The sequence below is a fragment of the Orbicella franksi genome, chromosome 9 (genome assembly GCF_964199315.1).
Source record: "Orbicella franksi chromosome 9, jaOrbFran1.1, whole genome shotgun sequence".
Taxonomy (NCBI): domain Eukaryota; kingdom Metazoa; phylum Cnidaria; class Anthozoa; order Scleractinia; family Merulinidae; genus Orbicella; species Orbicella franksi.
In genome coordinates, this window is record NC_138153.1 from 20,455,316 (window position 1) to 20,475,317 (window position 20,002).

At 42.1% G+C, this 20,002-nt stretch overlaps 2 protein-coding genes and 1 long non-coding RNA gene across 3 annotated transcripts in view; 1 reads left to right on the forward strand and 2 right to left on the reverse strand.

Moving 5' to 3' along the window:
- LOC145498025 (uncharacterized) overlaps positions 1-20,002 on the reverse strand; it is a 113,584-nt gene that overhangs the window by 42,501 nt on the left and 51,081 nt on the right. The window lies entirely within an intron of this gene.
- The window catches only part of LOC145498018 (uncharacterized), a 139,191-nt gene that overhangs the window by 7,367 nt on the left and 111,822 nt on the right, over positions 1-20,002 (forward strand). The window lies entirely within an intron of this gene.
- Positions 12,653-15,482, reverse strand: LOC145497999 (uncharacterized). The gene has a single exon (XM_081477871.1). It carries the CDS (start codon positions 13,340-13,342, stop codon positions 12,653-12,655), a length of 690 nt encoding a protein of 229 aa, XP_081333997.1. The 5' UTR covers positions 13,343-15,482.

Below are 20,002 nucleotides of genomic sequence, written 5' to 3' on the forward strand. Positions count from 1 at the left end.
TGAGATCGTGTTTACATTCCTGGGTTAATCTGACGTGATGTGTGGGTTTCCGGATACCCTTAATCAAGTCTATCAAACGGCGCAGAAAAGAACGCCCGGGAACCACAACACAGCAGGCAAAATTGAGGAGCCCTATTAAAGATTGTAGCTCTTTCAGCGTGACGCTTTTACGAGAGCAAAAATCCGCCAACTGAGTACGGCATTTGGCAAGCTTGTCCTCTGGAAGACGAGCCTCCATCAATGCCGTATCTAAAGTGATCCCTGCGAATTGCAGAGCATTAGTGGGGCCCATAGTTTTCCCATCGGCTATCGGAACGCCTATACGACGGGAAAAGCAAAGAAAATTATCGAGATCTACCTGACATTTGGCCTCCGAATGCCCAATAAATAAGAAGTCATCTAAAATGTGGATGACCGACGACGCGTGCAATCTATATTTAGCGATCCATTCTAACGCAGTGCTGAGTGATTCAAATATATTGCACGATGATTTAATGTCTGTCTTAGCCAGAAAACAGCCCTGTCCGATTGCTTTAATGAGCCTAACAGCATCATCGATAGTGGCATATCTTACGGGTGGCTAACTCTTTAGGAATACCATCATTAACAGATAACCCCTCCGGGTAAGACAAATGATGAATTAACCTAAATTCTCCCGGTAACCTTTTGGGAACGATGCCTAGGGGCGATGCCCTAAAAGTTTCAAAGGGAGGCGTATCATACAGACCCATAATTCTGCCCGCTGCGAGCTCTTTTGACAATAAAGCCTTGGATAAGATAGTCCGAAATCAGAGAACTTGTCGCCTTAGGTACCCTAATTGTATAAACAGCTACAAACACATTAAATGCAGTCACCCATTGGTCAATGGATAAGCTACGCCGTTTTGGCTTAACGTGCTCAAGGCAAAGACTAGGGTGATCATGGTCATTTGCGACAGATAATCGATATTTGGACTCGTCTGGTGATACGGAGAGGAGAGACCCGAAATCAACATATTCGTTTGCCCATATCTTTGCCTTGATACGATCCGAGACGCGAGACTCGAGGTCAAAAATGACACTGGAAAACGTGCCGTCCGGTTTCTCGGACGCAAAGGTTAGCCTACCCGCAGCCACGGTGTTCGTCAGATCTGCAATCTCTTTTGAGGCGGCATCTTCAACCACGGTGGGCTGTGACGTGGACTGATTACTAGGTCTCTGTTCGCCAACTGCGGGAGAGATGTTGAGAGTGCCGATGCCGGCCGACTGTAAGGCCCCAGAAATCGCGTTTGAGATCAATTCACTCAGTGCGGTGAGGCTGAGCTGTGGTGAGGACGTCGTGCTGTTAGGCAGGGACGCAGACTTACCCTCTGAACGGCGCTGTTTCGCCGATACCGCCTGTGTGGAACTTTTTGACGCCTGGCGCTTAGAGGCTCGTTTAGGAGGCATGCTTATGAAAAATTGAAATTACATTACTCAAACGTAGATCAGATTAAGACGCTGGGAAGCTCAAACCTAGTGGGTGTACTCCCCTTGTCTTAGCAGACTGGCACTTCAGCCAATGAGCCAAGGGCGATTAATATGTTGAAAACAAACGGCACAAACAAATCCGAGACATTTCGTAAAGGCTTACGTGAAAGCCAACGAATGTCAAGTACACATAGAAGCCGGCAACATAACAAAACCAACAATCCGAGACATTTCAAAAGGACAGTTGTCCTATAATGGCCTGAGTGTGTTGGGCACACTAATGCAGTTAAACAATAGCCGCCAGGTGATAACACACTAATTACGCCATAAATGTCAAGTGCAATACTGTAAAACAATCCGAGACATTTCAAAAGGACAGTTGTCCTATAATGGCCTGAGTGTGTTGGGCACACTAATGTGGTATAACAATAGCCGCCAGGTGATAACACACTAATTACGCCATAAATGTCAAGTGCAATACTGTAAAACAATCCGAGACATTTCAAGAGGACTATTGTCCTATAATGGCCTGAGTGTGTTGGGCACACTAATGTGGTATAACAATAGCCGCCAGGTGATAACACACTAATTACGCCATAAATGTCAAGTGCAATACTGTAAAACAATCCGAGACATTTCAAAAGGACAGTTGTCCTATAATGGCCTGAGTGTGTTGGGCACACTAATGTGGTATAACAATAGCCGCCAGGTGATAACACACTAATTACGCCATAAATGTCAAGTGCAATACTGTAAAACAATCCGAGACATTTCAAAAGGACAGTTGTCCTATAATGGCCTGAGTGTGTTGGGCACACTAATGTGGTATAACAATAGCCGCCAGGTGATAACACACTAATTACGCCATAAATGTCAAGTGCAATACTGTAAAACAATCCGAGACATTTCAAGAGGACTATTGTCCTATAATGGCCTGAGTGTGTTGGGCACACTAATGTGGTATAACAATAGCCGCCAGGTGATAACACACTAATTACGCCATAAATGTCAAGTGCAATACTGTAAAACAATCCGAGACATTTCAAAAGGACAGTTGTCCTATAATGGCCTGAGTGTGTTGGGCACACTAATGTGGTATAACAATAGCCGCCAGGTGATAACACACTAATTACGCCATAAATGTCAAGTGCAATACTGTAAAACAATCCGAGACATTTCAAAAGGACAGTTGTCCTATAATGGCCTGAGTGTGTTGGGCACACTAATGTGGTATAACAATAGCCGCCAGGTGATAACACACTAATTACGCCATAAATGTCAAGTGCAAGAAACTACAAATTCCAATATAGCCTGCGAAATCTGTATATATGATGCATGTATTAAATATTTTGTAATACCGCCTTTAAAAGATCACGATGGCTACGTGGCCTTGGGCAACGGCAATTAATCGGCGGACACACCCACTAACTTCACAGCCTTCAAAACAGCCCCTCGAATACTACGCATAAATTTGTAGTAGCCTAAATTGTTTAGATGGACCCCATCAGGTAAATAAAGGTCTCGCTTGCAGTTCCAGAAACCTCTGTGCCGCCAGTAATAACAAAAAGGCAACTGCTCGGGGACTACCTTAAGATATTGGTGAAGCTTGCCCACCTTACAATTGTACTCCTCTGAGTCCCGCGTACGTCGCCGCAGTACCTGCCCTACTACAACAAATTCGACTGAATATACATCGTGCAAATCTCGAACTAATTTTTCTAGCTCGGAGCCAACAGTCTCAGGCGCGACCTTAACGAGATCATTGGAGCCAAGCTCCAAAATAATGATCTTGGGAGCAATTTGGCGCAAGACTGTAAAGTCAAACTTACGAAATTTCTCAATTGTGCGGCCCCCAACGCCATGAAAATGAATATCCGCAATATCACTAAGAGTGATAAACGCATGCAAATGCCGCTTCTTCTGCACAAACGCCGCAAGTCGGTGAACGAAGGAGTGCCCTATTATTAACACGCGATGTTTAGCCATAGATGTATAAAAGGAGAGGGCACTAACAGCAACTTGAAACGAAGGTTAACAATAGCCAAAATGGAGAAGGACAGACTAATTAGAGTAAAGGTAAGGGCTATAAAGGTACACTTGCCTGACTCCGACGAAAGAAAGTAAAGTACGCTTCTAAGGCTAAACAGCTATCACGATCGGCGCTGGCAGAAAAAGGAGAGAGGGTTAGCAGAGCACACGAATTTAAAGCTTGCTCTGCGTGTGGTGTCTAACCCATTAACGGCTATCTACCTCTGCAGCTTGTACCGTAAGATAAGATAAGGCCCCGCCTCAGCATAAAACCCATTATCGCGCTAAGTCAATAATGGGCCATTTATGTGAAGTATTGTTGGTCAAACAAAGGAGATTATATTTCTGGGAATAAAAAAGGCTTCAAAGCGAAATTTGCATGTTGTTCAAACGTCCTGCCGATAAATGCAAGCTATCATATTTCGAGTTTTCGATCACTTCGCAAATTTATCGGCAAAGTACCGTTTATTAACACAAGCTTGGTCTTAAGCTACCAAAACTGGGAAGAAAATTGAAACAGTCGCTTGAACTCCCTATTTGAACACGTGAACTTAATGTTTTTAAAGGTAAAGATCTGTGTTTCGGCACGTGTCGGCAAGTGGTTTGCGAAATGTTTGTCTGAATTAAGCGTTCTGAAGATCCTAGTCAAAAAAATGATATCTCCGGTTATATTTGACAGGGATCGTTCATTCAAATGGTAAAATAATCTTTCCTTGACGAAAAGATTGTTTATCAAAGTTTCTATGGTGCGCTGCTCACGTTTAGTTATTTTTTCTTCAAGGAGAAGTTGTGTGTTTCGGCAGGCGTCGGCAAGTCGTTTGGGAAGTGTTTATTGTCTGAACCGTTCTGAAGATCTTCGTCGAAAAAATGATATCTCCGGTTTTATTTGACACAAATCGTTCATTCAAACGGTAAAATGCTCTTTCAAATAATTATTTATCAAAGTCTCTATGGCGCGCTGCTTACGTTTAGTTATTTTTTTCTTTAAGGAAAAGTTCTCTGCTTAGGCACGCGTCGGCAAGTCGCTTGCGAGATGTTTATTGTTTGAAGCGTTCCGAAGACCTTGTCGAAAACATAGGCACGCAAGGCGTGCAAGAGTCATTTTTTTTGTGAACTATAAGTCTCGGAGATAGGAGCATTCGTGGAACTGTTTACAGTAATGATTTGGTTGATTTGACAAGTTTTTTTGGTTGCGATGTACAGCAAGAAAGAAACTGGGAGTTTATGATGTACATACGATGTTACATCGGTAATGGTAAGATAACTAAATAGTAAGCCATAAAATGTTTGACTGAACAAACTACAGTAATCTGACACGTCTCCAGATTAATGTAGATACCATCTTATTTTCTAACAGGCAATTTTATTCGTTCTTCGATACAACCCACACTGTGATTGGTCTGACACGCGCACATGCATAACTCCCTCACTCACCGATTACGTAGCCCTTCCCGCGGGGGGGGACTCAGATTCAGATTTCAGATTTTTTATTAATTGACACTATTTACAGACATATTTCACTATCGCACACTATTACAAAAAAATCATTAATTAAAATAAGGAAAATATAATAATAATAATAAAACCAAAACAAAATGTGCTCAGTGACCAAAGAAGCATATGCTATCGTGTTGGTCACTGACACGTTCAAAAATAAAAGACAAGACACATCAATTAAAAAAAAAAATAATTAAACGTGAGCGACGCGCCAGTGAAACTTTGATAAACAATTATTTAGCTAAAGAAAGAGCATGTTACCGTTTGCATGAAGGCCGTCGATAAACCCCGGAACATGGAACATTCCGGAACATCCCGGAACATCAAATAATTATCATAATTATGCGAAAAATATGTAAAGTTAAATTTTTAAACCTAAGTTTGATCGAATGTCAGATAACGATCTGCACGTGAAGTTGAACTAGCGATGGATAGATTATAGCCTGCGGTAAAAGTATTTTTATTTAATTAAGTATTAACTTGTACTGGACAAACATTTTCCAGGAGATACATCTGAACTGTTGGCGACACTAAGAATTCAATTTCAGATCGCCAACACTTGTAACAAATATTTCTAGAGACAATAAAGTTTTGACCAGCGACCCCGCAAGACAGCGCGCGCGTCGCCAAATGTTTTTAAATTTTGTGTTTGTATTTGTTTACACTGTCATCAGAGGTCGAGCAGTCCGAACTAGTTTAGAAAAGAAACTCGATGCCGAAGAGTTTCTATTTCTATCTCATGGAGAAACTATTTCTTCATAAGAAATTGTGTATACATATATCTTTGTATTGACGTAATGAATTGAATACAGGAATGACACTCGTGTACCCATACTTTTAGGTCTGATTAATGAGTTCGAACGCCACCACCTTAGTTTTCTGTGAAGAACGAAATCTGGGAAAAAAGGAAAGTCACGTGATTAAACTGACGGTGAACGGCTGGAAGGAATAGATTAGTCTTCTTAGTTGCTACCCTTCACTCATTGCAGTCACTTTCATTTTTCTTTCTTTTTTCCTTTTTTTATGTTTTTGTTTTTGTTTTTGATTTTCCGAACAGATACCAGTTTATTTTTGTTCGATTTAATTTTTTAAAATTTTATTTTACATATTTTTCGCGTAATTATGATAATTATTATGTTCCGGGATGTTCCGGGATGTTACAGAATGTTCCATGTTCCAGATTTTATCGACGGCCGTCGCGCGCTTGCTTGGACCGTGTTTACTTTGTGTCGAAAACAAGTTATCTTTCGGTTGTGTTTGCTCCATGAAGATTGGATTGTTGAAGTGTGTTTCCCCGGTTCTATTTGACAAAATAAAAACGGTAAATTTTTGATTTGATGGCAAAATACTCTCTCTTTTAATTATATTCAGTCAATTAAGTTTCTGTCAAGTGCCCAATTACAAAATGTTAGTTTCAGTTAACATTTTGCTAATAAGTCTAGTCTGGAGGCATACGCGCGTTTACTGTATACGCGTATTCAAAATAAAGAAAACTCCTTCTCTCTCTGTGGCAAGCTGTCAAGCCATTGAAAACAACAATGACGTGTTAAGAAAAGAAAAAAACTATAGGTTAGCTCATACATACTAATCAGGCATACTCGTTTATACTGCATACGCGTATGTGCGTATACGCGTATTGGGCTGACGCGAATTACGCGTATATTTTGGTTCGGATATATCTGAGCTACACTGTATATAAAATTCGTCTAGACCAAAGACAAAGATACATTTTAAAAGTTATATGTGCAACCTTTTTCTAGATTCCATAAATCCAAACTAGACTAGGAAAAAAGTAAGATGAAAAAAGTCACAGCATTACAGTTAACTTAAGTAACATACAACTTTACAAACTGCAGATCAATCTCCATTATCAGCATAACTTGGAAACTGGATCGTCTGTGAAACAGTGGCAATTTTGATTCGACTGACTTGAGGTTTTAATCCGTAGGTTAAGTTAAAGTTAAAGCCCACTGACATTGTTAAGAAATAGCGCAAAAGCAACGGTAAGATTAAATACACGAGGAGATGTGACACAGTTGGAAACATTCATGAAATTATCTGGTTATCCTCGTTTCAGAGACCGAGACAATTATAAAAGAAAGAGCCACCTTGTCCAATCACCAAAGCAAGTAAAAATGTTAAATTTCATTCCTATTTTTTTCGTTCTTTATTTTCCTAGCCAATAGCAGTGAGTTTTGGGGTCTTATGCATGCCATGCATGCATGCAGACCCCTAATTCAGAGGCAAATCTTGATTGTCAGTCAGTCAGTCACTTTGAGGAGGAGATGACACGTGACAGATCTCCGGGGTATAAATAGTCTGGCAGGTAGGCTGGGTACTAGTGTTTTCGAGTTGTTTCGTCGACCATTGCTTCTGACGTAGCGTTGTTGTTGTTTTACCTGTTTTGTGAAAATTTATAAGAGCTTTCCTTCGCAAATTAGTTGCAATTGTTCAAGGTAAGTTATTTGTATTTCAAAATCGCTCTCTCGTGTTGTTTATGATATGATTTCATTTCGAAAATTAACTGCACTGCCTTATGTCTGCCTTGGTTGTTCTTTGTTATTTCCTTTTGGTAATGGAGTCAGTTTCCTCGGCGAAACGGGAGTTGTTTGCTCACACAAGCCAACATATCTAGACTCGACTTATGTTTAGCATGGATTGCACTGAAACTAATCTGCTTTTGCAAGCACACATTCATTGACTTGAAATCCGGTGCGGGTTACACCACAAGCCAGGGTTGTCTTGAAACCTGCACCGCCTACTCCGAATGCTAGTAAGTTAGTCCTGAGCACGATATTGGAGAAATAAAATGGAAATAAAATTGTTCAGTTATTAATTTGTTTAAAAGGTGAGTTCTCGTTGTGTTCAAATAGCACTGCAATACATAGGTTTTTTTCCAGTTAAGTGCTACCGTAATGAGAGAAGTAGATTTATTTACACAATTATTAACATCTAAGGCCGTCGGCGGGAAACTGGCTGATATCCGCCATAAAACTGCAGAATTACTTCAGTCAACACTATCCCTTACTTTAATAGAAATAAATATACTCCTTTGTATTTTTTGAAGCGATATAGTAATTTTCTAAATTTATACACACAAAAATGATACAATTCAACCATGTCAATCATCGGGGTAAAGACAGAATATTTAATTTACTAGAAGGGAAGTCCAGACGAGATGTTAATCAGATAGCGCGTGCGTGTCAAATACGTTCGCTATTAAAAAGGAACTTAAAATTCCGAACATGAGGTTAAAATATGAAAGAAACTTGAAATAACCTTCTTTTCAAATTAAATTATGTGACATAAAGTCAAGAAAGTGCCGAAATATCGAACATTTTAACGCCGTGGATTTGTTTGTGCATAATTGCCGAATTTATCGGCTAGACAAAACATAGCTCCTGGCTGTGGTCAGGAAGTGGTTAATGGTAATTTTTTTGGCGGGGGGGGGGGGAGTGGGGTGTTCTTGATGCGATTTTAGGGCCTGTTAACAAGGAGGGAGGGTTACCCTTGCAAGCGCATTAACCCTAGCTGGAGGGCAAAAGATAACCCGGATTTACAAGCAAAATTTCACAGGTAGGGTAACCCTACAACCCGGGACAACTTTATGCGTGGTTACACTCAAAGAGTCTGAAAACAAGTAGAAAGTTAACCCGGGTAGGTGGGTTAACCCCACCTGGAATGTTTACAGAGGAAAAAGTTAACCCGCCTGCCAGGGTAACCCTAGCACACAGATAGGGTAACCTGCCTACCCGAGTAACCCTGACTGCCTTGTAACCACGAGGAAGAAAACAAGAGGAAATGTGTGAGTGCTAGGGTAACCTGCTTGCTAGGGTAATTAACCATCTCTCCTTGTAAACAGGCCTCACTGGGTTTTTAAGTTTTTAAAAAGACAATTGTATAATAGTACACTTTATGAAATAAGTCCAAGAAGAAAAAGATAAAAACGTTTTTTTTTTTCTGCCTCCTTATGCACAAAATACAAATACAATACAGTAGAGATACAATACATACATATATACCAGTGGCGGAGCCAGACCTTGAGCTAAAGGGGGGGAAGGGGAGTCTTTGTTTTTGCTTGCCCTGCTGGCTTTTCTTCCTTCTGCGATTTTTCTTTTTACCCCAAATGAGGCGGGCAGGGCCCTCAGGCCCCTCCCCTAGATCCGCCACTGCACGCACACTTTATTGCAACTCCCTACAAGGGTTTTTCAGTTACAAGACTACATAACTATCATACTAAAATAAGTAAAAAATAACCAGTTCAACTTCCAGATATTGACATTTGAAAACTGCATTCCAACCGAAAGGAACAAAATTAAGCATAAGACCCCAAGTACGCATTGCAAACCTATTTTTTTTCTTCCTTTGTTATCTTTTTTAGAAATTAAACTAATTAAGAGCGAATGTGCCCAAAAAGCAAACACTTTCAAAATATCGCGGCAACAGCCCAAAAAAAAATTCTGCTCATATTCTCAGGTTTGGCAGGCCTTAGTGTGAAACAAATCGCGACGTGCTTCGTTTGTCTGAATATCGATTTATTTACGAGAAAATCGATAATAACCGAATTCCGTCAAAATGCTGCTTTTGGAGCTCAAAATTTAAGACGAATCTCAGTAGTGGTATCGGCTAGTCCAGTACAGATTTGACAGGTATTGTGATACAAATGAAAAGGTATTGTTATGGAAAGGAGTTCTATTGTTTTTTCGAGTTTGACGTATCCATGGTAGCCAGAAGCCCCGCCCCCGTTGACGTCATTAATCTCGTTTCCCTGTTGACCGAGTAAAAAGCCTGGTTTCTAAAATAGAGCACACACATTGTAATCAGGATTTTAATACTAAACTTTGCTTTAAAACGAACACAGAGTCTGATATTTCATTTGTCAACTTTTATTGAATAATAACAACATGAACTCCGAAGGGAGAATCGATTACAATTTTAACTTTTTCTTCGCCTGCATGATTCTTTTCACAATCTTTTCAGTCACCGTTTTGTTGCCAGGTAACCTCGTTATGGCCATGATCATCTTTGTATCTGCTTTCCACTTGTCGTGCAAATTCTTAGCGCGACTGTAATCGATGTCGTGTTGTTTGGCAATCTTGTCCAGTCGGTTGATGCCTGGGTCTCCTCGTTTCAGTCTCTTTGCCAACTTAGTCCCAGGCCCCATGTACTGGTACCCAGGCCAGTGAAATTCAATCCCCGTCTTGCATAGCAATTTTTGAATGTCAAAACCACGTCCACGTTGGCGATACTTGCGCGTACGGGTCTTAGTCCGAGTCATAATCGTGTTTTAGATTTCTTCTCAGTTTCTTTCCTTTGGCCCAGTCTTCCCAGCCACTCGTAGGTTTGAAACGTTCGGCCTCGTTTTTACGTTTGCCCTTGCCTTTGCGCTTGTCTTTACCCAGGAGAATGTCAGCCTTTCTTAGGAGCGTTCCCAGATCCGAGTCAGGTGGTGGAATGGGTGTTTTAGCAGCGGGTTGCTTCTTTTTAACACCTGACGTAGACGGTGTAACTTCTTCCTTGATCGTTGGTGTTTTTGTACCTCGAGAAGCGTTCTTTATCAATTGTTTGAACATGGTTTCCAACGGACCCTTCACCAAATCTCCTTCCTCCTCATCTTCCTCTTCACCGACATCAGCACTATTGCTCGACAAAGGACCAATTTGTCTGATACGTTTGGTTAAACGACCTCTCTGACGAGCTAGAGGTTTAATTTTCTTGATGGCAATCGAATCTGGAATCCATTTATCACGGAGTATCACGTGACTTTCGGCGGCCAATCGACCCGCTTTGTTCAACAAGGTATTGTCGGTGATTTCTCCTTTGTAATACTGAACCAATTGGTCAAATTCTTTTGTGGGTACCATCATGACCTCTTCTGTCATCCTCGAAATGTTGCTGGAGTAACGTTTCGTAGCAGTCTTGCCAGTAACGAACCTCTTAATGAACCTTTTCTAGTTTCAGCTCCAGGCTACGTTTTGTTTCTTCTACTGTAGAACACTCCTTACACAACAGGATGGTCTCACCTGCTTCGGTCTCGTCGCGGTAACGTTTGCAAGCTGAACACAGATCCTCGTACTTAAATGCCATATGCTCTTGAAGGAGGGCGTTGTAAGCTCGATGCCAATGTTCCACATCACGTTTCAGGGCGTCTTCTCTTTCGTTGGCTTGTTGCAATAACCTGACCAATTCGCTCAAGGTGTCTTTGGGTTTGGGGACGAAGTCGTAACCTTGCAGTGGATAACCGTGGGAATCTCTGGTGTTTAACATCGACATGCTTGGAACACGTCGTTCAAACCTTGCCAGAATCCGCTACCTTTTTGTTTTTGGAGATGTTCTCTACGCCTCTTGACCGAGTTTCTGCGTTTCCCCACCTCGCGTAGCGTTGTCTTATAGCGATGCAGTTTCGCCATGGTGATTGGGTGAACGGGAATTCTCTTTCGTAATAGATTGAGAACCATTTCGCTCACGGCGTTGATTTGATCTGCATTAGTATGTTCTAACATCTCCTGTCTCCTGTTCCGATTGGCCTCTTGGAGAATAGCTTCCAAGAAAGGGCGTTGTCTGCGTAATCGAATCATACTTCCCAAGGTGCAGGACGTCTGTTGTAACTGCCTGTGACACCCTTTACATCCATTCTCTTATACCGTTTGTCCTTTCCGAGCTTGTACCCGATCTTGGCTGCATTCTTGAGAACAGTAAACAGTGCACCTCCACGTTGTCTCTTGTTATAGTGATTCGCATTGTCTCTGATTCCTTTTGCTGCCTGACCCGCTAATTTAAAAGCCAGCGTAGCAAAGGTAGGTGAGGGTCCCGATAAGAACATAGTAGCTCCTTCGGCGATCTTGTCAACCAATCTATGTTTACGTCGTGCCAGTGCTCCACCTCGCTGTTTACTTCTTTTCTTGGTCTTTGGTTTATTTTTCATCGTCGACGTTTACGCGAAGCAACTTCCAAACCCTTTTTCACACCGTAACCAGCTGCACCAGAGATTCCTCCTAGAGCCGCCGCCTTGCCTGCTGCTACTAAAGCTGGAATGAGAGCTGCCAATGGTAACAATCCCCCTTTTTGTGTCCTCCTACGTCTCCTTGGTTTTTTACGAACTCTTCGTTTGCTATTCATGACACATACTACCACTCACACGTAAGTGCTCCCGCTTTTATCGACGTGGTCGTAGCGAAATCGTTGTTCGTATTCTTGCACGCACTTGTCAGATACTGAGGGTGTGAAATCAGTGATTGTGTCATCCAAGGTCTGCATCTTGATTAAAAATCCCTCAAACTCCTCCATCGGAAGTCCTCGCACGTAGGTTCTCAATTCGATCAATGTTTTGTCGTAAGTGGTGTAGGCAAAGCGACACAGTCGATTTTGAACGAAAACTTTTTGAAATCGCTCCACCCCTTAATCACAGTTCCAGCGGCAGTTAAACAGGCAATCAGGAGACTGTTTTCTGAGACGGATCCTACGACAATGCCTGCTGCCACGATGATCAATGCCAACGCGTTCAAACAACCGTGGCACCACCTAAAGTGGTAAAACATCTGGCGATGACACCACCACTGACGGTGGTAAAAGGCAAACAACCCATCCAATCGGTACAACAAATCTTTGTTTACCAACTGGGCGCTTTTCTTGGATCCGTTCATTAGAGATACGGTAGTGATTGAATCTTGGGAAGAACTCATCGCGATGTCTCGATGAATTTGTGACATCTCATACATCCTTCGTCCTTTAAAAGGTGGCTGAGAATCCTTTGATTGTCCGAACTGCCGGGATGTAAATCCAAGACCATGTATCCGAACGGACGTTCTGTCAAACGTTGAAACGTGTCTTGTAAAACTTGCCATTGGGTGGGAAATGCCTGTACCAGTAAATTTCTCATGCCTAATTGATCTCGTGGATTCCTGAAGGCTACGACATAGTGGGCGTTTCTGGAAATACTCTTGGCATATTTCCCCGGCGGAAACATGTCTTGGCACAAGTAGAGCGCGGTGACGTTCTGATGGTGAGAATGTTTGGTGAACAGATCCAACACTCGTTTATCGTTCCCTCCTTCAGCCATTAGATCGTCCAAGACGAGTAATCCGCCTTTAGGAAACCACGTTTTCAGTTGATCTGTGTCGGGAACGCCTTCGTGAAACTTGACCCCCTGTTCTTTCATGGGCTGAAACCCGTCTTGCCACACTCCGTAACAATAATGTATTTGGGAGGGTGGGGTATGAAACAAATCGAGGTTGTTCAGTAAAAGTTTGGTGGTAAACACAGTCTTGCCACACCCTGAAGGACCCACCACCAACAGACTGGAAGGGGTGTGAAATCGAAAAGACTTGCATCGTTCCATGAGTCCAAATGACCAAACGCGCATGGGCATGCTACTTTTGATACCGCATGGAAAGGAAAAATTCCACCCAACGGGGAATGGAGCCCTGATCTCTCGAGTGACAGTCGAGAATACTAACCATTGTACTACAAGATCATCACACGGAAAATGAACATTTTCAATCGTATTTTAATGTCAAACCAACAATCATTACACTAAATATCTCACACCGCAACGAGAGGTGTCTTGGTGATGTCTCACTTTACACACTTTATCCCATTCTAACTCTTTCTCGATCAACTTCTTTAACATCTGGCCTATTTTGTGATCGTTGTCTACATAATCATGTTTCGAGAAACGCCTCAAGAACTCGTTCATGCTTTGACCTCTCGCTCTGTCTTTTAAATAGAACAAGGCGTAATCACCACAGCTTTTACTGTAAATCGATTGCAGAGACTGTCCATTGTAATTGACATGTTTCCATTGACTTTTTAACCAGTCTTGCAAAGGCTGTGTTGACTTGTAAGTCTCTAAAGGTAGGGCGTAGCTGTCCATCACATCGCACACATTCCCACTATGGGTCCAAAGCGCCAGCCAGTGTCGGCCCGGTCTATCATGTGGATCTGTGTTTACAATGTACCCACGAGGTTCTTTCTTGATCGGTCAACGTGGTAATCGATCACAAGCCACCGTCCCGTAAAAGTAAGGTTTCAAAATGGCATCCGCTTTCGCCAAATGATCCAGTTGCACGTTATTCAGAGGTACTTTTTCCATTAGCGTTGGTAAATGTCGTACAACACGGCTTTGTTCTTGTCTGTTTCCAAGAGGTTTTCAAACTCTCCGTACAAGATGACTGTGATGTTGTTACCTGGTGCGACACCGAAGTTCAGCACGATCTGTAACTCTCCCGACTGCTTGGGGTTCAACACCGGACTGTCCAAACATCCGTTGGCTGCATTGTCAAATACAAGCAGTGTGCAATTCTTGCCTTGACCCCAGTCTTCGCTTCTGACCATGTTACCTTGATGTTTGCACAAACATCCTGTGGCTTGTAAGAATCGATAGTAACCTCTCAGATCTTGGGTACCGTCGTTGTGCACTAGCTCCAAGGTCTCGTAAGGGTACTCTTCTCCTCTGACCAGTTGCCTGATGTTACTCACACCAAACTTTTGAAAACAGAATGGGTCATGTGCCACAGTACCATTGAAGGCTTCTGAAAGCACAAGCCCAACGATGACTCTGTTAGGAATTCTGCCTTGAAATAAATTGTTGCACTCGTATCATGTTCCCTTGCATGTTGAAGGTCCTGATTTCACTTCTCACGTTCGGGTAAGCAACTATGGTTCTATTGACGTTCATTTTCGTCATCAACTCTCGTGTTATCATATCATCATCCCTGATTTGACAGGTTTTTTCTCAGGGGAGGAGATTGTTAATTGATTTGACTACCGGAGGCGCCAAACTGGCGGCCGCGCCCCTTGAACATGAGACAGAGTGAAGCTGTTACAGTCTCCCTATTTTTTCCGCCAGCCGTGCCCTCCACCACCCCAACCCACGGGCATTTTGTACTCTCCCCAGTTTCGCTCGCATCAAGAGACCAAGATGGCGGCCCGTCGAACTCAACGATCGACATCCACGATCTCACGGAAAAATAGGGGACTGTGAACAGTCTAATTTCGGCAGGTTAAAGTTAAGTTCATCGCCGTTCGCAATCAAAATGTCAGGAAACCAGTTACATTAAACGAATTGCTGGTTTTCAGTGTCACGCAATTCAAAATAGATCAAAATAAAAATCAAAACCGGTCAATAGAATAAGTCCAGAATCTGGGAAATGAAAGAAGGTAAATATGCAAAGACTCTCGCCAAAATTCTGGTCACAGCAATTTTTCTTATGCCAGATACGCGGAGAATTTTTTTACCCAAATTTATAGAGATTTGTATGGAGAGGCCATGCTGGTGCCCATCCGTATGGGCACCAACATGGCGGCCGGAAACCAACAGAAACATCTGTCACTCAGTTTTGCTACAAAAGAGTTCAAGGAACCGTCTAAAACTTTAAAATAATACTTTTTCTAAGACATGAACTGTTCAGATAGCCAAGTTCTCCGAAATTAGTCACTTTTTTAAGCATCATGACAGCTCTCTAGGCCGTCATGTAAATGTCGCGTCAGGCAAAAGCTTAGAAATTCAACCGTACTGTATCACAAAACCAAGAACCCATTCGGAGCGAAAATTTGTATGAATATTAGTTTTCAGCTGCTCTTATACATCATTAAAGTAACATCTCAGGAAGATCAATAGTTTTGTAGTTCGAATTTTAGTGACGTCATGTGAAAACCAGCTATTAAAGTCTTTTTCTTTGCCATATAATAAACATCTTATTAACCGAGCTAAGTCGGTCTGTATGGGAGAATCTTGACCTCGGTCTTGTGTACAGACCTCACTGCGTTCGGTCTGTACTCACGACCTCGACCAAGATTCTCCCATACAGCCCTCCAGCTCGGTTAATAAGAGCTAAGTAAAATCAAAAGTGAAAGTGCTTCCGAAAGGGAAAACTCACTACCCGCTTAATAAAATAGATAGACAACTTTCCACAGCTTATCTTGTTAAACTAAACTTTTGCTCAGTTCTCGATTACCAACTTTAAGGATTCGAATTTTGCTATCCCTCGAATTCAACACAACTGATGGAAAAACTGGCGAAGTCTCAATGTTGAAATATCAGTCGTGGAAAGCATACATTCCACAGGGTTTTGCGATTATGAAGTTAACAGTCTTTTTAACCGCGTGGCCATGGGCCGAGCGCGGTTCATGGTTTACCCGTGGTTTTTTTTTCGATTTGTAGGCGACCAGACCCAAGCTTCCACTCGGCCAAATTTTGAGTCACGCAACCTGTGATATTAACTCGCCAAAGGCTGTTGAAACATTAATAAATCTCATCTCCGATACTGACTTTCGCGGGAAAAAAATTAAAAACCCAGCGCTCGTCAAAAATTATATTTTTTCAGCAGAAATTTCGCTTGGAACATATACATATTTATATTCGTTTGAATCATCGATGAAATGACCTTTTCCGGATATTTTTTCCCTCGGAGTCAACAAAAACCTCCGATAACAAAATCACGCCGAACCCACACGTTGCAAAAAGAATCTCTTCAAAACCCTGATTTCGAAGCGATATATCACTTAAGCGTTAATAGCTACCACACATCGGCAGGCGGTAAATCTATTCCTCAACAATCCAGCTTTATCGTGTTAAAATTTCAGCGAAATCGAACAAAACCAGAATTAATTAGAATTTTTTTGTGACCTCACTCCCCAGACTTGACCTAACAAAGGAAGCCACGGTCGCCCACAGCAACCGAAAAACACGAACATAACAAAGCCGACGTTTCGGCCAAAAAACTGCAGAATTATCGCCTGAGAGCTTAAACTTGAATGGGAACATCTTTTTCGAACTTTTTTCAACTGATTTAGACGAAAGACTGGCCTCGGCGGGCTACAAAAAAGACCAAGAGAAAAAACAGAACAAGACAGCAGAACAAGCCGATCATCGCGCAGAATGCCGCGACATATCCGGGACTTAAATGTAGAGTGCGCGCGAAATTTAATTATTAATTAGGCTGCCGGTGGTTAAACAATAAAGAAAATGACCAGAAAATGGCCGACTACGCATACTTGTTTAGAGTTTACGTGCTTCATACTTGTGTTTCGTAGTGGTTATCATAGGGCTTTTGTAGATGAGACATTGATGGAATAAAGGAGACATTTTTTGAAATCTTACGAAAAGTGGATTTAGTCGTTTTCTTTTCCTGAGTTTGGTCCATTTGAGGGAAAATATTATATGAGGAAATATTTGGAGGAAGAATTTTACTTTTTCAAAGTGCCCTTCTTAACGGTTATCATACGGCTTTGAATGTGTGTTGTTAAAGGAAGCTTTATGCCAAGTTTTAACGGAAAATAATGTTTCGAAGTGGTCGTTCTGCCAACTTTCGAACACTCGTAACGATCTTTCAGCCTTCGTTCGCCTCGGAGACTAGAAGAACAACAGAGCGAAACTCTTTTGAATTTCCCGGCAGAATATTAATATATGCCAAGCTCCGCCCCGACAAACAATAGGACACACGCCGACGCTATAAGGCATTGAAATTGAGAGTTGATAAAATGCATCACTTAACCATCGTATTTAAAGTAACGCTTTGCGCGAGTTGCAATAAACGAATTTTCAGCATGTCATCTGTGCAAGAAATGCAGCGCGTTGATCGGGAGCTCTTTTTAGAGCTCATTGAATCCCCGGTCAACCCCACTTTCTCGCACATGTCAGGCAAAAATGATCTCAGAGAGATAAAAGAGTTAAAGGAAGCGAAGCAGAGTACTTCATCCTCAGCCGGTCTCAAAGAGATCATTTTTGATTTTCGTTGAAAAAAAGATCTCAGAGTGTTCGGAACGTCGTTTTAACATCACTTTACATGTAATTTCATCAACATAAGAAGTGTTCGGACGGCTCCCACGTGTTTTCAGTTAAAGGATAATTCTTCCACCGAATAAAATACTCTGCTTTGCCCCCTTGATTTCGTTGAGAGACTATGCGCTCAACTTCATAAATACCCATAATAACGGGCTTTTGCTTGGGTCGGTACTTATAACTGAGGCGACGATCATAAGCGTCATCAAATAGTGATGCGTAAAATCCGGGCTGCTGTCTCGTACGCTTTGACATCCAAAGAGGATTCTAATAACTGAATACTCGTACCTGGGCCTTTTAAATGTTTTGATCAATTAAAACGGTTCCAATTTTGAATAATTATCTCACACATGCAGTGGACAACAATGCTCACTCAGGCGTACGACGCGCTGCGTGCCTTTGTCTTTTTGTTCGGCTCTGGATTTCAAACAGAAATGTCATTTATTTTCCTCTTCATCTTTCGAATAGATAAAGACCTGTGTTGTCTTTTAAGTCCTCGATCAACGACAGACTACGTGAACCGATCGAGTAAAAGACTACGTCTGATGAACTGCTTTGACCCGTCGAGTAAAAGAGGACAACGATAAAGTAGAAGAAAGTTTTATGCGCACCGTTCTTTCCATTTGGCAACGCTTTGGAAGAAGAATTTTTTGTTGGAGAACTTTTGGCTCCCGCGCTCAAACCATTTCGAGTGTGACATGTCAACAAAAAAAGTGAGAATGTCGCTGCACACGACTTTGTTGACAAAAGTCTTTGTGAAGAGCGCAGGCCGCCTTTAAAGGCTGGTTTCCATATCATCGCAGACGATCGCAGATCGCAAAAAGTTCTGCGATCGTCTGCGATCATATGGAAACACGCATCTGCGATCGTCCGCGATCCTGCGATCGCGATCGCAGACGATCGCAGAAGATAGAACCATGTTCTATCTTCTGCGATCGTCTGCGATCGTCTGCGATCAATTGCGATCATGCGATCATATGGAAACCAAAGTTCTGCGATCTGCGATCGAAACGTATCCCATGATATTTTGAATTCCGACCCATGATTCAATGCTTCTTTGCAACAAAGCAACTGCTTATTTGTTGTAAACATGGCTGGCGCTGAACAAGGTAACGTCAGTAACGAGAAAATTATGGAGGAATTTGCGCGATATCAGTGCGTTTACTACCGTAACAGTAAAGATTTCAAAGACAAAAGCAAAAAGACTAACTGCTGGGAAAAAATCGGGGAGAAATTTAATCTATCGGCGGCTGAGGCGCAGGTCAAATTCCGCAACATAAGAACTGCGTATGGTCGTTATCTGAAGCGATTGAAAACGCTACCTTCTGGATTGGGGCGAGATGCAGTGCCGAGGAAATTTCAAAATAGGTTGACTAAAAGAAGAAATAAATTTGCTTGCAGCAAAGTTTCCTCCTCGACATCCGCCATTGTTGTTTGCTGCGATTTTCCCGCCAGCACAACGCGCGTGTAATTTTGACAGTTCCGCTGTCCGAAATGTATGCAACAGTCGGCTCTGCGATCGCTTGCGATCGTCTGCGATTATATGGAAACAACTCTCTTTGCGATCGTCTGCGATCTGCGATTTGCGATCCGCGATCGTCTGCGATCGTCTGCGATCATATGGAAACCAGCCTTAAATTAGAGCGCTTTTGTTAGCTTATTACACCTTGGGATTTACTTCACACATCAGACCGTTTGATTGACAGCCGCCGATTCATTGACGAGAGCAGTCGGAATTCCGATAGCTAATATTTGTAATTATTATTCCGCGCATTGAAAAACTGAGCACTGCAAGTATATGTCGCGAAAGACAATAGAATTCTGCGCGATGTAATATCTCATCGCGTGCCTTTCGGCACGAAAACGAAAATACAGCTTACTTCTGGATAAGTTCAGCCTTAGAAGCCAGCAACTTTCTGTATCCTTACAAATGTCCTGATTTCCATCTCCGAGAGATTTTGCCCAATTTTGAGCAAATAAACATTTCGCCGGCGGCGACCGCCATTACGGTGGCTTGCATACTAAATTAGTTAACTTAACAAAATTCTCCCGAGGTGGGGATAGGACAGATTTGGTGAGAATCGAAAGTAACGCCAATTTTCTGTCACGTTTTCAATCTGTGGTCACTGGAGTGACCAAAATCGATACATCGGTAGTAGTGAAGGACGCTCATAGGGGCCGTAACCAATCAGCGTGCAGGTATTATACCACGTGACCATAATTTTCCCATACATTCTCTTAAATTTT

Coding starts and splice junctions, on each gene's coding strand:
- LOC145497999 (XM_081477871.1), bottom strand. CDS start 13,342: ATGCCCATGCGCGTTTGGTCATTTGGACTCATGGAACGATGCAAGTCT.